Source organism: Phascolarctos cinereus, unplaced genomic scaffold (genome assembly GCF_003287225.1).
Source record: "Phascolarctos cinereus isolate Bilbo 61053 unplaced genomic scaffold, phaCin_HiC Scaffold_1;HRSCAF=81, whole genome shotgun sequence".
Taxonomy (NCBI): Eukaryota; Metazoa; Chordata; class Mammalia; order Diprotodontia; family Phascolarctidae; genus Phascolarctos; species Phascolarctos cinereus.
Genome location: NW_027555514.1, coordinates 93869270 through 93887650, shown reverse-complemented (window position 1 = coordinate 93887650; position 18381 = coordinate 93869270). Strand labels below are relative to the sequence as shown.

Sequence of the window (18381 nt, the reverse complement as noted above, 5' to 3'; positions counted from 1 at the left end):
TTCTGCCAAGATATTAGGGTAACAAGGATGTTGGTGTTCAGCTTACCCCCAAGCTATGAATTCTGAAAGTTTAAAGCATTTCTGGAGAGTCTGGAGAATGCCCTGTGGAATGCCAGCGGTGCTCTTGTAAGACAGGAGTCTGAGAAGGAAGAGAATTGCACCCCTGGAGACACTCTGATTCTGAGAATATCTCAGGCCCTAGCAGCAACCCGTGAGACAACATGATTATGAAGCAGTTAAGGGGAAGTCTTTACAAGTGAATAGATTTGATTTTTTCACTAAGGTGGCTTTCTCTTCTTACTGACGCAACTTTTTCCTTAATCATACTCTCCTTGGAAACCAGAGACAATTTTCAGTGAGGGAAATTTATTCATAGTGCCTGACTCTTGGTCCATTGCCTCAAATACTAAGGAATGCTATTTGCATAGAAATATATTTGGAAATTACAGCAATATAAAGATTCAGGTACTGGCCCATTGTGTGCAAGTTGGAACTGTGACCATTTTTTGGTTATATTCAAATGTACCTATGATCTAATCAACTAGTGTCCTTCCTCCACACCTTGTATTTATTATTTTTCCATCTATATATGTACATCCCATTCCCCTTCCCCCCAATAGAATGTAATTTCCCTGTGAATAGGGATTATTTCATTCTTTTTGTTTCTTCACTGCCTAGCACAGTGCCTGGCACATAGTAGGTGCTTAATAACTGCCTATGGAATAACTAATCAATTTGAGTGTTTCTTCCAATAATCTCAATCACGACCTCTCCATGCCTGCCCATCTTGTGCTACTCTTGCCTGTGTCTTCTCATTGGGTCATCACAGGTTCTATTCAATGTACTGGAAAGGATGAATATATCTAATTTCGACTCATGTTTTAAAAATGGGCTAATCGTAATGCATTCTACTCATATAGCACTGTAAAAATCAAAGGTAATTTAGATTATTTCACTTAATCCCTCAGATCTTACACATACATTACAGTGTAAAGGAGCCAGCCCTGGGTATCAGGCCTTGCTGATGTTTTCCCAGAACACTAGCTCCTTCTTTCCATATCCAACCCAGAGAACTTTGAACTCTGTTCTTAAGACTAAAAGTATTCACTTTTCTCCTGTCACTGAAGTCCAACCTGAGACAACCAGCTTCCAAGGCCTCCAAGCAACCTAGTCCTTTGGATTCTCAGATACCCCATATCCAAGTGCAATCACACATCCATCTTCTATTATTGCCACATCTCCCGACACAACTTCCTTCCCACTGCTCTAGGCGAGGACATCAATCTTTCTTGTAGTAAACCCTTAAGTGAAGGTTGGTAATTGAGCACTTGGGCTCTGGATTAATACTCCTGACTGTAATCTTCCAATCACTCTTAGCCAATCAGGAAACATTCTAATGTCATTAAAGGGTTTTGCTTAATTATCCATATAATTGATGACTTAGATAATTGATTTTCCTTTTTCTGGCAAAGGAGTAAAAAAGAAAATCAAAACAGGTGAAGATAACAGAGTTTGAAGCGGCACAGTTTGAGCCAGGTTCAAATGTAGCCTCTGCCTCATACGAGTTGTGTGACCATAAATGTCCACCCTCCCCCTTTCTTGATGCCACTTGCCCCAGATTTGATTTGTGGTACATAGCCAAGCACAAAAATTCCTCCTCACTGCTCTGTTTAGATGTCCAGTTCTTAGTACAGTGCCTGGCCTGTAGTAGGCTCTTAATAAATTTTTGTTGATTGATTGATTGATGTCTAAAATAATTGTACTTAGCTACCACCAGAATTTTACTCTTCCTTAGCATGCTCTAATTTTCTTCCCCATCCTGAGTTCATACCAGATAAAAACGTGAGCATTCATCACAGAAATTTTGTGAAAAATCTCTTTCCCAATATGATGACAAAATCAGATCCCAGATCACCAGTATCATTAAACTGTTCAGTTCTACATAATATGGCTACTACCAAAGCCTGATAATTTGCCCATACTGTTGTGTCAATGTGGACATGGTTTGCTGAATGAAAAAACCTAAATAACACATGTTCATGAATCTCTATCCACTTAATAGTTGAATGAAAAAAGTTATCCTTTTGATACTTAGGCAAAAGAGAGCTGAGTCTAGAATCAGGAAGACTTGAGTTCAAATGCAGCCTCAGACACAAGTCTTTTAACCTCTCATTGCCTCAGTTTCCTCAACTGTAAAATAGAGCTCAAAATAACACCCTCTTCCCAAGGTTGTTGTAAAGATTAAATTAGATAATATTTGTGGTGTGCCTGGTACATAGTGCTGTATAAATGCTTATTCTCTTCCCCACCCACCCACCCATCACTGTACTTATCCTTGCTATGTGAGGTTTGAATTCCTGTAAAAATGTTAAATTACCCTTAATAGCATTCATATACCCTTAATAGCATTAATTTTTTTAAATGCTCTATTGGTGGTTGACAGGGAGAAATGGAGGTCATGGAAAGAGGAGCTAGGGAGCAGCATTAGAGACATACCAGAAAGGTTTTTTGTTAAAGATTGTTTCTGTGGTTTGGGTATCTTGGCTTTGAGCTATAAAATGAGAATATTTGGAAAGCTCAAGATGAGTGCATATAAACTTTGAAGCTCTGTAAATTGTTTTGTGAATTACCACATCACAGCTACTGTGCTGTCATGATTAATCAGGAAATGATCCCTGATGCTTCTCAAGTGCTTCTGGGAAGTCTGGTACACTGTAACAGCTAACTGCTGCAGTGACTTTGCACTCCCATCACTTCAACAAATTAAAAGATTCAAAAATACAGCCCTTCAGCATCAATAAAATGAGAAGCAGCCCGGTGTAGCCGACAGAGAGCCAACCTTGGAGTCAAATCCTGTGTGAGACACCTCCCAGCTGTGTGCCTCTGGGGAAGTGACTTCACCTCTCAGTGCCCCCAACCAATTCACTGAAACTCTCAGTAATGGAGCACACGTGACCAGAGGGAGTTCTTCACGGTGAACTCTGCACACCAGAGAAATCATAGGTCTGGTCAAAACCAAAAATCAACAGCGATAAAAATAACTATTTTTTAAATATATCAAGCTTTATTTAAGATATATTAAGTTCAAATGCAGTGATAACAGAAAGACCTTGTTGTCTTCTCTGGTGCCTATGCTTTGGAGAATTATTTCGTCAAAGAGAAAATGCCCGGGGAAACGCCGAGGCTCACAATTCTTAAACTTGGTTGATTTGCTTCTCCAGGGTCCTCTTCGCATTGCTCAGCCACACTCACATTTTAAAAGTCATTCCCTCTATGCCTGGACAAATGAAGACTTGTAATTAGAAAAGCTGAGGCCTGCTTTTATTATAGGCTCTACATCAGTGGAGAAATAGGGTGAGGACAGTGTCATTCACAGGCATCCCAGCATGCAAATAATTGCAAGGACACAAATGATTCAACAGTAATAAAGCCGGGGCTCTCCGAGGAAATCATTCCAATCCTCCCTCATTCGCCATGTTTTTGAAACCAGGGACTGTGGAGCCGTTGGTAGGTACAGTGAGACCATGCCAAAATCCGTTTAGGAATATTTCCCGTTTCCCTGTGTCCATCCTTTCTCTGCAACAACAGAAAAGCAAAGTTAGAACTCTGTGACGGACAAAGAGGAAAGGAAAAAAAAATGGAAGAAATGGAGTGTCTTGCCCAAGGTCCCAGAGCTCATCCTTCCATACCTAGATGGTGCTTTCCCTTCTGGATTCCAGGGCCTTGCTCCAAATTGAAAGTGACAGGCCTTGTTAGGGGAATGTTCCTCTTGCCGGGTACAATCTGGAAAAGATGTGAAGGGATGCAGAGCACTCTCTTTGTTGGAAGTATCAGAATGTTTTCTATTGTTGTTTTCCTCACTGAGGACTTTTCCATTTCTTCTTGCCCCTCAACTTCAGGACAACATTTTTTAACGCATATAATGCCTTTGTTTGTATTTTATTTTGCCAAAGAGAGAGGATGAAGTTAAAATGCATAAAGGCATATATTTCTGAGCATGGCCAATGTGGGAATTCGTTTTGCAGCACTATACAAGTCTATGATGAGGGTTTTATTTTTCTTTGTGGTGTGCATTTAGGGGGAAGCAATGGGAGGGTGAAATAAAAAAGAAGAAAAAGAAAAAAAGAAAGAAAAAGAAATCTAGTGTGAAAGGCAATATAGAAAACTGGCCTGAGAATCAGGAAAATCTGAGTTTAAGCTATGTTACCCTGAGTAACACATTTAACACTTTAGTACTTTAGGAAGTTCCTAAAGGCATTAAGTTGAGGAAGTGGTTCTGATTTAGAAAAGATAGTTTCCTCACCTGGTGCTCTCTATACCAATGAAATGACAAGTCTGGACCACCACCCCCCCAAAAAAAATAGCAATATAAAGAGCTAATCCATCAGTGTATATATCATGGACACACACTGCTAAAAGACAACGAGTTGGTCTCAGAATTGAACAAGAGAAGGAGAGATGATTCCTTTAATAACCCCATATTTTTCCCAGAAACAAAGGTCTATAATTTTAATACCACTATTCTTCTGGTGGTACCATGTGTCTGTGAGTCATGGAGCACTAGAGTCTCCAGACAATTAAAAGTATGACTCAGCAGGCAGCAGAGAGGTACATGGCAAGTGGACATAGGCTGCAAGGAGCAAAAAAGAAGGACTTGAACAAAGGATGTCACACTAAGAAATGTGCCCTCTTTAGCTCTTCATCTACAATCCTCTGAAAGAGAAGATGGACCAGTGGCAAGAATAAGAGATAACGCATACATTGCTCGTAAGCTCCACTCATATCAGCCAGTAGAGCCCTTTACAACTGAAATTCTTGTGGCATTTTACATTGTTCAAATATTAAACAGTCTTTGTTTTCTCATATTTTCTTAATAACTGTTTTGTTTTTGCTTGCTTTATGAAGCAAGTTAAAGACAAGAATTGCATAAATTTTTAAGATTTATACAACAAATAAGAAAAGTGTCACAATATATGGACATACAGAAAATCCATTTCCTCTCCTTCAGCGAGAAATTGTTTTCATTTTTCTTCTTTATATTCAAAATAAGGCAAAAAGGAACAAGGGAATTCAAGCCAGTCTGTTCACAGATTCACTAGTACAGCATGTCCCAAAAGTCTTAGTGCCATTTTAAGCTTTAATAAAACTGCACTACATAAGCTGTCTTCTATAATATGCACTCGCTTGATTCAGATTTGTCCTTAAAATATTTTCCTGGGATTTTTCACATTCTCCAAAGATACATGAAATTTCCATCCCAAAAAGAAAAAAAAATTATTCAGCATAACTGACACCAGTCATGATTGCCCAAGCATTTGGTGGGTCACCTACTTCTGGGTCAGCATAATTCAATCAGTCTTTTCTACTGAGTGAATACTTCTATTACTAATACAAGCCCATCATAGTGTGTTCTGGTATCCCAAGAGCTGAATTTAGTCAAAGTGACCCCTTCCTTCCAACAAGTAGAACTTACCTTTTGTTATGAAAAGTGGATTATTCACTGAATTTCCAAAAACCAACCTTGCCTATATTCCTCCCTATTCTGTGCAAAAACAAGGTGACTTCAAGTGCCACCATCGTGACCGGATGATCCACCCAGAGAACAAATGCAAAAGGTTGGTAATCTGATTGAGACCATTCTAAATTGCTCCCCAAAGAGCTTCTGGGAGCAATTTGTAGTTTACGCCAATTTGCTTTTCTACACTTGGCAACAGATGGAAGAAACTCTTACTCTTCCTATTTAATCCACCACCATTGGTGGTTTGATAAAGGACTATTTCATCTTTGAAAGCTTTCATAGAAGGTCTTATTCAGGTGTTTGGGTTTTTTTAACATTCTTAATAATAGCAACATATTTTTATAGATTATATTAAGTTCTATCAGGTCAAAATCTCCTCACATGCTTTTCATGGAAAACAGAATAAGAGAAGGGCGAACATGATGCCACATGAATGTTTATAGGTTTAATGAATGTGTGTGTGACCGGTTTTATTGTACGTATGGTCTCCCAGGCTTTGCTGGAACTGTTTGTATGCATACTCAGAGAGGAACAGACCATGACCTGGCCAGTGGCAGTCAGCCAATAATATTGATTGGGTACCTACTCTTGGAAAAGAACTAAGAAAGACCAGACACAGAGACTTCTGTCCTCTAGAGGTTTACAACTTAATGGAAGAGCTAGGGCAAGTACATGTGAAAAAAGGCCAAAGAACACACAAAAGAGAATACATAAACATAGTCTACACATCTATATATAGATCTGTGAATTCAATGACTTAGGTACAGCAGTAATTAAGAATTCAGGCACCAAGGACAAATTCATTTAAAGGGAAGGAAGACTGTCTTCCAGAGAATAAATCTGGGTGCCCCCAGAGAGTTTAGGAGAAATAGAGGTGAGCCACAGCAGAAGCAGTCTAAGCACCAGTACAGTCCTAGAGGAAAAGGGGGCAACCTGTACCCTCTCTTTAATTCCCCAACTTCTCCTTCTAGACTCAGGAAAATTGGATTCAAGCTCTACCTCCACCACTATGGAACAAAGGACATGTCACATCCTCTCCCTGGGCCCCAGCTTCCCACCCTAAAAGATGAGAGGGTTTTGACTAAATGATCTCTAAGGTCCTTTCCAACTCAGAGATTCTGCAATTCTATGAAGTTGTCAGTAAGTGAGAACATACTGCTAAAGTGGAATCATTTGAAATACCTCTCTCAAAACAACATCTGTTTCCTCTATCAGCATACTCTCAGTTGAGTAGTAGTGAGTAAAAATCCACACATTTTAAGAACACACAAGTGATAGATAAAGAGGATGAGGGGCTAAGATGTAATCTTTCAAAATAGGAAATTCACCCTTGATTCCCATAGGACTATTGTGTGTATCTTCTGACAGGTGACCAAGCAGTTGAGAAAATGTCGATGTGTCCACTGTATTCACTTGGTTCCTTTCATAAGCAGCAGCTTCACAGTAGAAAGATCCCACTGGACCAGAGTCTGGGCATGAGTCCCAAGTTCCAATTCTGTCTTTGTAACTGCTTAACTGTGTGATCTTAGACAAGTCCCTTAACCTCTTCTGGTCTCTGTCTCCTCTTCTGCCAAATTAGGGTTGGGCTCAGTGACTACCAGGGTGCTTCCCCTCTCTAACATTCTATGATTTCTGTAACGTTATTTTTTTAGGATAAAAAATTCTAGCTTTAAAAGTCATACCACAATGATAGCCTTTGTTATTATAAGATACTGCACACACTTCTCAAGCCTTCTAAAAGATCAGCTGATAATAAATCAACAGGTAAGAGGCTATGGAGGACAGAACAGATAGAGAATATATTCTCTTCCTCCAAACAGGTCACAGTCTATCTGGGGAAATAAGGTACTAGGATGTGAAAGGATAATATTACCAGGTAATACGTGTTAAGTCCTGGATCAAGTCAGAATGGTGGCAATGCCTAGTGTGGGATGTCAAAAGAGGGAGGGATCATTTCCAGCTGGGGAAAGGAAGATGTCACAAAAAGTAAGAGGCCTGAGGTAGACTTTGAAGGATGTTGGGATTTGATTGGGTGATGTGGAGAGAGGAGAGGTCATTCCAGATATGAGCAAAGGTACAGAAATGGGAAACTGCAAGGCGTGTTTGAAGGAATATTACATGTGCTAGAACTCATCAGTAAATATTAAGCTCCTACTAGGCAAGCAACTTGACATAGAGCACTGTTTCTGGAGTCTGAGGACCTCAGTTCAAATTCTTCCTCTGCTACTTATTGCCTTGTGACCTTGGGCAAGTAACTTCACTTCCCTAAACCTCACTTTCCCTATTTGTAAAACGGGGTTAGAGCAGACAGCCTCCGATTTCCATCTGTGATCCTATGACACATGTACCAGTAACTGGTAAATCCTGAGAATACTAAGACAAAAACAAACCAGGAACCTCTATTTGTTTCCCTAGGAAAAATAACATGTACATGAATCAGGATATAAAAAAAATTAAAATCATGATAATTAGGCAGTCTAGGCACTAGGTAGTAGAAGACAATACCTCTAGTATGATGCAGGAAGGGCACGGGATTAAACGGTTCTTATTGCCAGGATGTTTGGACCCTCCTACAGGGAATGCGAAGCCAATGGAAGGCCAGACTGCGTCTCAAAAAGTTAGAAGTTTAATTTCCTAAAGAGGAAATAAAATTAACATCTAACCTTAACAAATTGATTAATAATTTAAGAGACATGTCACTATATAGTATGGGGAAAAATTTTAAGGAAAAAATTTTTTTCTCTAAAATCTTCATTGGCACTAGAAAATTGGTATTTAGGAGTCTCAATGTTCTTCCAGACCATTTAAGAGCAAATGCTCTCATATGTTGCCTTTTGTGCTAAGATGGTGTCCGTACCAAAAACGGGAAACAACTCATGTACAAATATTATCTGAAGCCAAATTTACTGAGGTGAGATTTTACAGTATAGTCAGCTATTCCCTTCTCAAATTGGTGGAAGCATGTCTACCAGACACTGGGCATTCTGGGTCTCTTCCTCAAGCCTGGGGTCTCTAGATTTGGGTCAGGACTGATCTCCACCAATGTTAAGTTCTAATACCTAGAACACAAGTCCCCATAGTTCACAGCAGCCTAATGATGGGGCTCTGGTCTTTCCTCATACACAGGAAGGAGCACAAATATTGGGGACAGCCAGTGCAAAGATACACAGGTAGAAAATAGACTGCCTTATATGAGAAAGAGGAAGAAGACAGTTTTCTTCACGGTTTAGCTCAAGGACTATTTTCTACATAAAGACTTTCTTGATTCCCTACCTACTGTCTTCCTACTCCCCCAAAAATATGTCATCTTGTATATATTTTGTATAAATTTCATATATACTTATATAGGTATATGTCTCCCTTTCTGAAAGCTCCTTGAAGTCAGGGACTATTTTACTTTACTGTTTGTATCCCATATCTAACACAGTGTCTGGTATACATTAGGTGCTTAATAAATGCTTGTTGATTGATTGGTAACTTGATAACTAATTATACAAGATTTTAATCCTTCACTTATCATCATGTCTGCAGTCAGGAGGTAGAAGGAATGAATGAATGAATGAATGAATGAATGAATGAATGAATGAATGAATGAATATTTATTAGACACTATGTGGATATAAGAGGTTTTAACTGTAAATTAGTTGGAAAGGTTTCGTGGAGTTAGGGTACAAAGGCAAAGCAGATAATAATACTGACCAATATCCCCAGAGTCATTTTCATTGATAAAAACTGTCTCCATCTTTGTTGTTGAACTGTTAAACAGTTCTCAAGGACTTCAGGGGCGAGAAGATTCTTTCCTGGTCTTCAGTAGCTATAGCTACCACCTGCAGAGGCAGTGGTCTGGTTGCATTTCCACAAGGATTGCTTCCCCCGGATGACGGCTGCAGGATATGGGCTGGAAGTAGGGCTGGTGGTCTGGGAGTACGCTACCAACCTGGGGTACTTGGACTTGGTGCCCGTTGTTAGCAGCTGGTCAGTGACCTGTGGTAGTAGGGATGGTGAAGCCCCTTCTCTTCAAGGATTACACTGTATAACTATGTTCTCTGAGGATCAGTCTAGAAAGAGGAAGAGTGAGTGGGTGGGATGAGCAATATTATTCCCACAACTCTTGAGTTTATAGTCCTAGGCTGTCTCCACATGGATCTGAGGAAAAGTAAGAGTCAAGGTAGGAGCAATAGTTTGACCTGCCTGGCCTTTTCTTTTCAATGCAGAATTTTCATTTATACACATTATGATTGCTCATGCACATTTAGTCAATTAAAAATCAAACTCCAGTGTAAACTACTGCATATATACATTGAAACAAAAAAGTTCAGGGTCTAGAAAAAACGCTTGAGGATTTCTTTACCATAAGGAAATAATTAAAAATGTGAAACTATTTTTGCCCACTGACCACAAATTGCCACGTCAGCATTTTGTATTACTGACTTTTTTCTTAACTTTTTAAAACACAACTGTAGCTGAATATTACAGCAGAAACAATAACTAGCAGTAAGTATGCTAAGATTATTATAGTCCTTTTTTCCCTCTCTATGGCATAGAAAAGCCATCATTATAATGAGTCTTCACTGACCCCTATTAAGAGGTTGACACTAGGCACTCCCTCTAGGATGATGCTTATTTTCCACATAAGCTTCACTGTTGTAATTGTGTTTTCTTTCTTGAATTGGGTCAAATTCCACCTGTTCTACCTGCTACCTTTCTTCCTTTTCCTCTGCTTCCTTTCTGTCCCCCATCTCTCTGGGCACTTTGATACTCTAGCCTGACTGACTTTCCTGACCTGTTGGTGACAGTTGGTCATCAGTTGGTGGTAACAGGGATGGAAGTCAACTCCTCCACAAGCATTACTCCCCTGGATAATGGCTGCAAGGGTCAGGATGGAAATAGGGCTGGTGGTTGAGGGGGCACAGCTATTGCTTGGGTTCTTACATGTATCTACACTTTTAGCAGTTGGCCAGCAGTTGATGGTGGTTTTGTCAAGGATAGCAAGCATTTCTCCATAAGGATTGTTCTTTTCAGTAATAATGCAGGGACCAGGCTGGAAATAGAGAAGTTAAAAAGACTTTTTTTTTTTGGTGAGGCAATCAGTGTTAAGTGACTTTCCCAGGGTCACACAACTAGTAAGTGTCAAATGTCCAAGGTCGGATTTGAACTCAGGTCCTCCTGACTCCAGAACCGGTGCTGTATCTTCTGTGCCACCTAGCTGCCCCAAGACTTTTTTAAAAGCTAAATTACTGTTTGTTAGATAACATCTGAAGTAATGTGTCCAGTATTAAATGCCACTTCAAAAAAAAATTGACAAATTGGAGAGCATTGAGAAGAAGGCAGCCAATACAGGGAGTGATCCTGAAACCAAGTAATCTGAGGAATGGTTAAGGAAATTACTGTTTAGCTGGGTGAAGAGGCTGAAACATGGATAGTGCAAAGCATGATGTACTTGGAATCTCCAGATTCCTCTGTTTACTAGCTGTATGACTTTGACCATCCCACTGTACCTCTCAGGGTCTCATTTTCCTCATCTTCACAGATGAGGAGGTTAGATTAGATGTTCAATCATCTCTTCTATTCTAAAAGCCTAAGAATTTTAGAGGACGTGATGGATGCATGCAAATATTAGAAAAGTACTGTGGAAAAGTGACTGGATATGTTTTAGGTTATTTTGGAGACAAGCCTATAGTCAATCAGTCAATAAACATTTATCTAGTTCCTACTGAGTGCTAATCACTGTGTTAAGTGCCAGAAATACAAAAAGAGGCAAAAAGCAGTTCCTAACCTCAAGGTTACAGAGTTGCAGAGAGACTGGAAGGGTCAATATAAAGAACTTGCTTCCAATGAGAACTGATCAAATATGACACCACCACCCCCCCAAAAAAAAGTGTATTACTCACATACTGCAAGACTCCACGCTACATGCCTAGGATACAAAGATAAGAAAAACCATCTTTACCTTGAAGGAGATTACAACATAAAGAGGATAGGGGAAGGACAGAGACAAATACATGCACAGGAAAATGTTGATACAAAAGCTTCTAGGACAAAGGAAGAGATACTGACCAAGCGCTCCATGATGGAGTGAATATCTTCATCAGCAATGGCCCCTTAGCTAAACCTTGAAGGAAGACAAGACTTTTGGGGGTGGTCCTTTCCAGGCCTGAGGGACTGCACACACGCAGAGGTAGGATAGAGGTTGGAACATAAATCATGTAAATGGAAATAATGTGAAGGAAGCCTAGAAAGGTAGGTTGGAGCTAAATTTTGGAAGGCCTTAATTGTCAGACTAAGGAGTTTGTATTATTTCTTTTTGGAAATAGTCATTGGAAAATTCCATTCCAACAATGGCATCAATATTGGACTAGGTGAATTTGCAAGAGAGTGACTTAAGACTGTGAAACTTGAATTTGACCACATAGAAAGTATAGGTTTTAAATTACCAGAGTCAAAAAAATGGCAAAAAAACTATGGAGGACTCAGGGGAGCAAGCTGAGCAAAAGTACAGGAGTGAGAATGACTGTGGTACAGTTTAGAAATGAGAGAAGCTATTCCTATACCTGGATCATAGGTATCATGTTGGTTGGTTGCGATCCTTCACTCTCAAAGAGGACCAAAATGGCATCATGATGTTGAGGTCAAGGTACAGTGTGTCTGTCCATCTGTGGCTGACCAAACCAACATGAGCTTGGAAGGCTCTACTACAGGTTGGGCACAAATAGCCATGTGAATATTTGGAGTGGAGATGTCTCCAAAGTCGTGCGTCTCATGTTTCTTTTGAGCTACTGCATTCTGCTTTGCACACAGAGCACTGTGTCTTCTTTGATGCAAGTACACCATGGTCATGTTGGCAAGTAGGAAAGGGAAGATTAGAAAGAAAGGCTGAGACCAGTTGTACAAAGAAATCTGTGTCACAAAGTACTTGGTGCTAATTATGAAACTGTTTGGCAGATTTTTCTTCCCAGGTTATATTTAAACTTGAATTTCTCTTTTTTTTTTTCTTTTTCCAGCCAGTGCTGACTTTCCATACAATGCAGGACAAGCTATAAGAGATGGAGTTAACAGAAATTCGGCAATTATTGGAGGTAGGTATAACATGTTAGACCATCTCATACACCACCTTCTCAATAATTAGAGAAGCAGAATAGGATAGCAGATATGACGCTTCACTTGGAGTCAGGAAGACTTGCATCTAAATCCCAATTCTGACACTTTCTAGCTGTGTGACTATAGGCAAGTCTCTTAACCTTTCTGAGCTTTGGACAGTCCTCTAAAACCAATCTAACTGAATTCAGTCAACCAATTCTCAACATAAGTAATACTTTTCACTGGTTGACCAATATAGAATGACGGTTTCATTCCTTTTTGATCTGTATAAGGGGTGAGAAATAGATTAAAAATTTTGAGCTAACCCTAGAATAGTATGGAATGTATACACAGATGAGGAGAAAAACATGAACAGTAGCATGTACAGACCTATTCTGGCTCTTCAGGAGTGACTTTTCTTTAGGTAGCACACAATGAAAAGGAGGAGAAACATATACATTACAAGTGTTATTGCAATGGAAAATTTTACAACTTTCAAATATGCTGGTTTAATAGGTGACATCCAGAAGTTTCAAATAAGCCAGTCCTAAAACAATTATTTTCTGCCTTTGATTTGCAAGTCAGTTTGATTCTCTTGTGAATCAGGTTCCCACATACAATTACTTGCTGTCAGGCCGCTCTCATTCTCCAGTCCCACAAAACCAAGTTTTCCTCCATTTCAGTTCATCAGTTTTCCCAGTGTATCTAAAAGGAAGTCACATACAGATTAAGGATGACCTTATGAAGTCATTTAATTGCCTTGTATTGAGGCAGTTAGGTGGTACAGTGGATAGACCACTGAGCTTAGAGTCAAGAAGCCCTGAGTCCCAATTTGGTCTCAGATCCTTATTAGCTGTGTGACCTGGACAAGTCACTTAACCTGTATCTGACTCAGTTTCCCTATTTGTAAAATGGGCATAATAAATAGCAGTTACATACTGAGATTGTGGTGAGGATTAAACAAAACATGACTCATACAGCACTTGGCAAACCTTAAAGGGCTACATAAATCCAAGCTATTATTATTATTATGATACCACTAGGAATAACTCTCCCCTAGACCCTTCCTTTAAAGATTATTCCATTCTCTGTGGATATTTAGCTGGATCAAGGTTATCACCCTGGTCTTTAGCCAATTAACTTCTGCATTATCAGCAATTTTTTCCTAATTAAGAGGTAGAAACTCTGTGAGAAATTTATATGAAAACATGATTGAGACTATGATCTTTTATGGGTAATGTTTCAGCCATATCAAATAATGTTGCCTATGGCTCTCTTCGCACAAAATAAAATCCAACTAGAAGGCAAGACATATAGGAGAAAGAGTACTGAATTGGGAGTCTGGGTCAAATCTCAGGTCTGCTTCTTACTGCCTGTGTAACCATGAGCCAGTCACTTCTTGTCTCTAGGCCTCAGTTGGGTTTTTGTTTGTTTGTTTGGCTTTGTTTTTTATAATGTGAGGAGGTCAGACTCTATGACCTCTAAGATTCTTTCTAGCTCAACAATTGTTTTTCTTTTCTTTTTTGAGGTTGAGTGGGGAGGAATTGCAATAGGGAAGATGGATGGGCCAGAGGTAGTAGACAATGTTTGGATTTATGTAACCTCTGATACCACTCCTCTTTCCAACAGGGGTCATTGCTGTGGTGATCTTCACCATCCTCTGCACCTTAGTGTTCCTCATTCGCTACATGTTCCGTCACAAGGGCACCTACCACACCAATGAAGCCAAGGGAGCAGAGTCTGCTGAGAGTGCCGATGCCGCCATCATGAACCATGACCCAAACTTCACGGAGACCATTGATGAGAGCAAAAAAGAGTGGCTTATCTGAAGGAGAGAGCTAGGGCTTGGCAATGGGGCGGGGGGAGGGGAGAGGGAAGGAAAGTGGGGATACGCAGGGAAGAGGGCACAAGGGGGACCTCAAAGGAGGGGGAAAGCACTCTGCTTCGGACTCTTGAGCACATCTTTAAAAGATCAGCACAACGCGGGGAAGCAAGACACAAAATCCTTGGGACTGGAAAACAAAAAGATGTTTAAAAATGAGAACTTTTTAATATTCATTCACAGATCTGTCTCTCCTTCTGTATCCAAACAAAACAATGAGAAGAAAATGCTTTTAGAGTTTCCACATTGGTTAAAACCTGTCAGTAATACCTGTCTTTTTCGTGTGTGTGTTTAGAGGTGTTCTAAATACCCGTGGCAACAGGGCCCGTTTTCTACATTTTGAGGAGCCCTTAGAATTTGAATATTTCTGTGTTGAGAACAACTGACAAATATACATATATGGCCTCCAATAATTCTTTTTTTTTCATATATAGTCAATTCTTAATGGATTATTGTTGTATCTAGAGTTTGTTTACATCACATTTCATTTGGCGTCTTGTAAATTGGGAGTTGTGGGGAAAAGAAAGGGGCATAGTGAAACAACTCACTTTTTGCCAGTGTCCACAGGGCCATTGACCTGTGCCCAGACTTTGAGGGCTGTCATGTGACACAGGCTATTGAAGGACAAGACTGCACAATACTTAGCAGTGATGTAAAACCACGTCATCATTGTTACCACTGTTTGGGGGGGGAGGGGAGTATTCTGAACTATGAAGTTATTTTGATTTTTTCATTAAGCTCTGAGAAATAATGTTGTTCCAAGTACATAGTCTTAGCTCTATTCTGTTTCTTTCTCTTTGGCTATGAAGTCACTTATGAATTTATCCTCCACTCTTCCTGTGATACATTGGCATATTCTGTATGTAGGCATAAGCATCAGAGTAGGGAATTAGAGCCAGATGCTGTGGTTTGTTTGCTTCTATTTCTTTTATAGACGGTAGTAAAAGTAGCAATCCTGTCATGTTGCATAGTGAATGCATAGAGTAGGTCATTATCCTTAATAGGCCCTTCCTCTTTTGAAGACTCCAGTCTCTCTCTCTTTGCAACAAACACGTGCCCAGATGGGTATGCCCTTCCAATACTCATCCTAGTAGATCCTGGTTCCTCTTCGCTATGAGGGTGAGCCAATCATTGAAGTGAATTTGAGCACATCTTAAAAATTCTTTGTTTCAGAAGTATGAACAAATACATCGTCAACTCTGTCTTGAAGAAAAGGCGAGCACCATGTTTCATGGTAAGGAAGATGTGGTGAGTGTGTTTGGAGTCAAAACAATGTCTATGAAAATTCACTTCAGTTATTGACTCTCTTCCATACATAAGAATCATTTGGAAAACACCATCTCCTTTTTAAAGTCGTCCAAGTAATCTTCTGGCCAAAGCAAACACACTGCCCAGTAGGTAATTCAGGAATTATGCAGGCTCCGATACGATTGAACCTAGCATTTGTCACAAACATAATAGCTGGGAGTTCCCATTCATGGACTCAGTGGATAATTATTTGGAATGAGGCATGAAAGCTAGCTGATGATAAGAAGAGCTGTGATTGGCTAGAACTAATTACCTTCTGCCTAATAAAATTAACCGTTCACCAAAGTTGTATGGCAAACTATAATTACACATTTTGACTAAGACATTTACCATGCAACCAAAAAACAAAAAGTCATTTATTTGCGAAGGGTGGCATAGAACTTATTTCCAGAACTACATCCAAACATCTAGGATCATTCTGATATAGCCCACCCCCACACAGGCTCTGCTAATGACATACACTTCAAATGTGAATCACTTAACTAAACCTGTTAAGTGTTTCGCTCTCCTTCCTAAAAGGGGATGTAAAAAGGTAGAGAAGTACAGATACTGCTGTTCTGCTGGATGCTACTACAAAAAATGCATATTGAAATGTATTTGGAAATGGTCACATGACAACTTTTTCAGAATACTGGAGTATTCATGAATCCTAAGGTGATTATGACCACATCTTGGGTAGTAGGATTCATTTTATCCAGAGATGATAATCTAAGTTGAAAGATAGCACATTACAAGAATATAGGTACTATGTAGTAAATGTTCCATTTCGAGTGATTAAGTATTAGAATGTAACCACTTAGAGTTGATGTGGATTATGAATTTGAAGAAACATTGAATGGAGAGATTTTTTTAAAGGAATATTATTTTTATTTTAAGTTGCTTCCCTAAGGTACATCAAGTCTGTCAACTAGGATTTTGCATTGTTCACGTAAGAATCATATAAGTACAATTCAACAAGGATGATTATTTTTCAGTACTCTGTCAAAAGAATCCAGTAGTTAGATTCACCAGTGTACTCTTTAGAAAGATATCTGCCTACCATTCTGGGCTGTATCACTTGGTCCCTTTAAATCATGAAAACCACATTTTAAAAATAGTCTTAAATTTTAGAAGTATTTTAGAATTTGACTTTTTTTAAGGTATTATTTTGCTGATGACAAATAGTGTCAGATAATATGCCCCATGTGAAAAATATTTCCAGCATCTCCTTAGTTAGCTATATTCATCACACACCTTTCACCTAATTCTCTGCCTCTTTAGGTTTCTCTCCAAGAAGATTTGGCTGTAAAAAGGCCCAAACCAGTATCAAATACCAAAATAATTTTCTCATTTCCCTGACCTCTGCATATCTCCTTTTGATATCAGCAGGGAGAAAAGAAAATTCCACCAATATCTCCAGATATTTTGACCCTGGGGAAATTGTCATGAATCTTAAGTGAACAGGGAAGTTGAATTCATCTTCATCAGCATCATCAGTTCACATTTATTAAGTAACTGTTTTGCAGAGGAGATATAAAGACAGCCAAAACCCAATTCTCATAGTTGAGGAATTTGTAACCTAGTTGGGGACCTAGGGCATACCCGTAAGAAGCTAAGCAACCACCCAAAGTTAACATGGTAGGTAAGTGCCAAATGAATGGTTAAAAAAAATCCTTGGTTTCTCAAGGTTGTGGAGTTGAGAACTCCCAACCGTTTTTTTTTTAAAGATTATTGTCAATGAATTTCCCATTAACAATGTGTTGATTTGGGGGGAAAGGAGGATGGAGCTCCCTATTGCCCATGCACCCTTCAAAAAACAGGATCCAATTCTAGTATCCAACCTCACCTTACCACTTTATAACCCACAAAACTTACTGATGTATGAAAGGTCCCCGCTGACAAAATTGAATGGGTTTTTTTTTAATCATTTTGCCTAAGAATACCATGGCAGATAACAGAGGCTATTTAAAGATTTTTTAAATGGGGGCTAATCATGGGAGTGGGAGAGAAAGGTTCATGATATATAACCCGAGAATCTAAGTTTTTAATAGCTTTGTTTGGTTTATGCATGTAAATCAGTGCCATTCTAAGGCTATACCTATATATAGCACATTCCCTTAAGCCAGAAGTGATTCAGGTCAACAAGTTGGAACAGATTTATTACTCTCCGGTTGAAACTCATGATAATATTTAATTCAACGTTTAAGTGTCTCATTAAGTACAAAGCAACCATGAAGGAACTTCACTTAAAACCTTCATCTGTTACTTCCTCCAGTCATGTAAGTAACCCTGGGCTCTTGAAGGCTGGGCCAGCTAAGTTCAAATTCTGTCAGGTTCAACCAAGCTTGAAAGGCTCAGACCACAGACCTGATGAAGATTCTTCTGATGGCTGGTCTAGTTAAATAAAGTGTGATTCATCACCAGAAGGGTGGACCAGACTGTGAGGAGTTTTGCTCCCACCACAGCAGCTCGTGAACACCTCTACAAAGGAAAGGCTGCAGTCTGCATTAGGAGATAGCTTAATGACGAAATTACAGACTTTTTGAAGTATGTACAAAGGGAAGCAGAAAGATGTTATGGAAAGAGTATTAAGAGGCTAAGGATCCGAGTTCAAATA

At 39.4% G+C, this 18381-nt stretch overlaps 1 protein-coding gene and 1 long non-coding RNA gene across 2 annotated transcripts in view; one reads left to right on the top strand and one right to left on the bottom strand.

The window, feature by feature from the left end:
- CNTNAP2 (contactin associated protein 2) overlaps positions 1–14424 on the top strand; it is a 1976042-nt gene extending 1961618 nt beyond the window's left edge. The window contains exons 22-23 of the mRNA XM_078153085.1: positions 12520–12594; positions 14225–14424. Of these exons, the coding sequence (XP_078009211.1) occupies positions 12520–12594; positions 14225–14424 (275 nt within the window). The remainder of the gene's footprint in view (positions 1–12519; positions 12595–14224) is intronic.
- LOC110201680 (uncharacterized) lies at positions 3043–10737 on the bottom strand. Its single transcript, XR_002322554.2, has 5 exons — positions 10302–10737; positions 9218–9576; positions 8024–8152; positions 3690–3783; positions 3043–3576 (listed from the first exon to the last, which is right to left on the bottom strand). It is a non-coding gene; the product is annotated as an uncharacterized LOC110201680 (long non-coding RNA).
- Positions 14425–18381: the final 3957 nt, after the last annotated feature.